Source organism: Cyprinodon variegatus, unplaced genomic scaffold (genome assembly GCF_000732505.1).
Source record: "Cyprinodon variegatus isolate N-32 unplaced genomic scaffold, C_variegatus-1.0 Scaffold554, whole genome shotgun sequence".
In the NCBI taxonomy this organism is placed as follows: domain Eukaryota; kingdom Metazoa; phylum Chordata; class Actinopteri; order Cyprinodontiformes; family Cyprinodontidae; genus Cyprinodon; species Cyprinodon variegatus.
The window spans coordinates 443,011-447,635 of record NW_015151007.1 but is presented as its reverse complement, the minus strand read 5'-3'; the positions used below and the strand labels follow the sequence as shown (position 1 = coordinate 447,635).

The 4,625-nt window shown below is 35.6% G+C and overlaps 1 protein-coding gene across 1 annotated transcript in view; it reads right to left on the bottom strand.

Annotated features, from left to right (window-relative positions):
• Positions 1–2,858: 2,858 nt before the first annotated feature.
• The window catches only part of LOC107095530 (collagen alpha-4(VI) chain-like), a 69,848-nt gene continuing 68,081 nt past the window's right edge, over positions 2,859–4,625 (bottom strand). Inside the window, exon 41 of the mRNA XM_015391663.1 lies at positions 2,859–3,612. Coding sequence (XP_015247149.1) covers positions 3,437–3,612 — 176 coding nt within the window. The 3' untranslated portion in view covers positions 2,859–3,436. The remainder of the gene's footprint in view (positions 3,613–4,625) is intronic.

Sequence of the window (4,625 nt, the reverse complement as noted above, 5' to 3'; positions counted from 1 at the left end):
CAGATTAGACACCTGTGATGCTGACTAGTGGACACACCTTGATCGAACATTTCCATTTGGTCACATTATTTTCAATCTCTTCAAGGGGAACCATTATTTTATTCCAACCATGCTTTAAGACACATTTTTAAATCATTCTCTTAAAATCTGGTTGAAAACAGTTTCATCTTTTCATTTTCACAGATTTTTTTATTTACTTTTTTCAGATTCTAGTTATTTCTGTGAGCATTTGGATTTTTCTTTCATTAAATGAGGACCAACAATTTGGTCCATTTGTGTTTAAATAAAAATATTTAGACATATATATCTGTAACACCATCAGACTGAGTCAGTAGACAGATTCAATCAGCAGATCTGATTCTTTTATTCAGGTTTCTCCAGCAGAACATTACATTACAGATGTTCTTAGGGTTCTGGTTTCCATGAAGGCCACTCTGCTAGAGAACTTGTCCGAATGTTTGGACTTTCTTCCACTTCCAGCTTTTAAAACCCGGTTCTCAGACTTTTGGTCTCATATCTGGGTTCCAATTCTTTTCGCTTTTTGGTCCCGTTCCTGACCCGTTAGCAGAGACGGATCAGCACCAGCCGCTTCAGACCAAGGAGATGAAATCCTGTTTCTACCAGTTCTTTACCTTGGGTTAGAAAAAAGGTACATGAAACCCACTATTAAGCACAGAGAAGGATGGGTGATGCTGTGGGCCTGTTCTTTTTAGAGAGCGGGTTGTTATGGACTCTTTGAAACACCAGGACATGAAACCTGTAGATCTCTTCCAGATGATTTCATTCTTTTTATTATCAGTAACACCTGTCCACCAGCAGGGGGTGTGCATCCAGATAATGAGATAACAGATGGGACTGAAGGAACCGTTTCCATGGCAACACACTGCAGATAGACCTGCGGGAACATCTTCTAGAGAGGTGGTTCTGAGCCATTAAAACCAACATTTTATTAGAACTGATTTATAGAAACTTTAATTTCCTAAAAACATTTAACATATGAACATATGGACCTTAAATTCACCCGCTTTTTTTTATTTATATATATATATATAAAAATAGCACCTGATGCAAGGATACGGCGGCATATTAAGGGCATTCAAAGACGAAAAAAAAAAAGAAATTGGAATTCAAATTTTTTAGTTTAAAGTGGCCTTTTTAAGAGAATAAACACGCAAATTTACCAAATTAAAACACACAAATTAAAAAACTTACAACACACAAGTTTACGAAATTAAAACACTTGAAACCACTCGAATTAACGAAATTGAAACACTTGAATTTACGGAATTAAAACACTCGAATTTACGAAATTGAAACACGCAAATTTACGAAATTGAAACACTCGAATTTACGAAATTAAAACACTCGAATTTACGAAATTAAAACACTTGAATTTACGAAATTAAAACACTCAAATTTATGAAATTAAAACACTCGAATTAACAAATTAAAACACAAATTAAAAAACTTAAAACACACAAATTTACAAAATTAAAACACTTGAATTTACAAATTGAAGCACGCAAATTAACGAAATTAAAATGCTCAAATTAAAAAAATTAAAACACACAAATTTACGAAATTAAAACACTTGAATTTACGAAATTAAAACACTCGAATTTATGAAATTAAAACACTCGAATTAACAAATTAAAACACAAATTAAAAAACTTAGAACACACAAATTTACAAAATTAAAACACTTGAATTTACGAAATTAAACCACTCGAATTAACGAAATTGAAACACTCGAATTTACGAAATTAAAACACTCAAATTTACGAAATTAAAACACTCGAATTTACGAAATTAAAACACTCGAATTAACAAAATTGAAACACGCAAATTAACGAAATTAAAACGCTCAAATTAAAAAAATTAAAACACACAAATTTACGAAATTAAAACACTTGAATTTACAAAATTGAAACACGCAAATTTGCAAAATTAAAATGCGCAAATTTACAAAATTAAAACACTAAAATTTACTAAATTAAAAGACGCAAATAACAAAATTAAAACACAAATATGAGAAAAAGTAGAAAATGAAAAAGATAACAGGAATTTAGGAGAAAAAAGTAACAAATTTGCACGATTTAAACATATACATTTTGGGAACAATGTGAGATAAAACATGTTAAAGCATGCTACATAAAGCACATGCAAATGCATCATTAGGGGCTTTACGATGAAATGAGCAGTAATGGCCTCCTCATACAAGTTTTTAAAGTACAAATGAATGACACAATAAATTAGCATATTTATAATCTCGTAATTTGCATGTTTTTTTGTAAATTTGTCTAATTATTCTCGTACATTTGCTAGTTGTTTCCTTTTAAATTTGCATGTTAATAATCTCGTAAATTTTGTTTTTTTTTATTCGTAAATTTGCTTGTTTATTCTCATAAATATGCCACTTTAGACTCAAAAATTTAAATTCCAATTTTTTCCCCCTGTCTTTGAATGGCTCTGATACGCTGTCGTACAAGGAGAAGCAGGAGAACCTGATCAGAGAGTCTTTGGTTGCGGTCCGGGGAGTTCTACGGAGGTCCTGAAGGGTCACACAGAGTTTTTCTATTTAAGGTCTGAGGAACGTTTCCAAATAAAGTTCAAACATCTGAGAAGAACTTCAAACATCCGTCTGAAGGATGGAAAACCGGCCGTATGGAAGTTGCAGGTTGGAATGGAAGTTCTTCTGGATTTCAGTTCCTCTGATTCATTATGGTATGGAGGGACTTTTGTTCCATTTTTGTAAAAAAAAAAAAAAAAAAAAACTAACCAAAATTTATGAAAAATGCTAAGTTTTGATAAAAATAAAAAGGTTTTTTAAAGTAACTTTCATAGATTTTATATTGTCAAATTATTTAAAAAAATATTCGAGAAAAATATAGTTGGAAATAAAATCTGAGAGAAAATGAAAGTGGTTAAAACATTTTTCAAAGTTTCTTTTAAAAAATGTTTTCTTTGCAACAATAATGGAATAAAATTCCCCCCATATTAGGCTGGTTTGGTCCGAGCAGAAATGAAGAAGGTTTAAAAGAGGAACTGAAGGTTTCTGATGATTCTGGATCAAAAAGCAGCTGAAGCCTGAACAGAACCAAGAAGGATCCGGCCTCCGGACCCAGATCATCACTTATAGGACATTTGCTCAGCTTCATTCTTCCTCCTGGAGGAACAACTCGGATGGTTTGGTGATGATTCCGTTTATGTTTGTTGTGTTTTCTTGTAGCTGCGTTTCAGACGATGAAGATTTTCTTAAGCGGGAACAAAGATCTTCACAAACAAATTTCTTTTTTTGCGGATCTGAAGGAACCTTTGCTGGAAAACCTTCTCAGCGTGACCCTTCAGGAGCCCCGTAGACGGTGAAGCAGAAAACGCCTTCTGCTGGTGACATGCAGTCCTGCGGGTTCTCCTGCAGCTGAGACCTTCGTCCTCCTCATAGAATCTGCTTCAGACACAGCTTCTCGCAATCCCCCTTTGTCTGGAAGCGGTTGGCGTTCCCATCGCAGCCGCCGAACCAGAAACGCTGGCACTCGTTCTGCTTGTTGTCAAAGAACCACATGACGGTGTAGTCCTGGCAGCTGCCTGGATCCTGGTTGAGGAGGCAGGCGTCTGCATGGAGAGAAGCACCGTTAGAGACCGTATGAATGCAGAAATCACTACTGGTGATCATGTTATTAGAGCCTCTGGAAAACTGGGTCGGCTTTAATGGTCCAGAATCGGACTGGGTTAAATCCTACTAAAGACAGGAACTCACACTGCAAAAAATAGAAATCTAAATAAGTCATTTTTTCTTGTATTGAGGTAAGTGAGACTATTTCCCTATGGAACAAGAATACATATAGAATAAGAAAAAAAAACATTTTCATTGTCTTATTTGAGGTTAATTTATCTAATTATCTTATTTTAAAGTAAATATGCTAATTCCATTGGGAAATAATCTTATTTACCTGCTCAAATTAAGGCTAAATACCCTTAATGTAAGAATTGTTTACTTATATATATAGATCCTTTTTGTAGTGCAGTAGGTAACTTCTGGACTTTTAAATAAAACTAATTTCAATTGTTTACATAGCTTTAGATTGCTCCGGGCATATGGCCCACAGGCCCATAATCCAGCGGACTTGCCAAGCAGCACACGCTGCAGGAGGAGGAGCAAGCGAAGGCAGAGTGACCAGCTGCGAAAGCGCCGCTGTCGAGATGCTAACAGCAAAGCTAAAAGCAAACCGCTACAAACCGCCGCTCGCTTCAATCCTGCCTTCCAACGTCCGCTCACTGGACAACAACATGGATCATCTTCAACTCGAACTCTCTTCTACGGAAGCATATTGATGACTAAAATGAGTGCAGTGATGGACTCAGACCTGAACCTTCAGAAACTCATAGAGACGAGCAGAAAGTGGACCTTCTATCACCTGAAGAACATCTTCAGGATCAAAGGACTAAAGTTGGAAAAACTACTTCCTGTTTCATTCATCTGTAGAAGAATTGATCCCTGCAGCAACGTCTCCACAGGTCAGCCTCACTAGAACTATAGAAACTAGATCATAGAGCTGCAGCTGATCCAGACTCTGCTGCCTGCGTCCTCACTAGAACTATAGAAACTAGATCATAGAGCTGCAGCT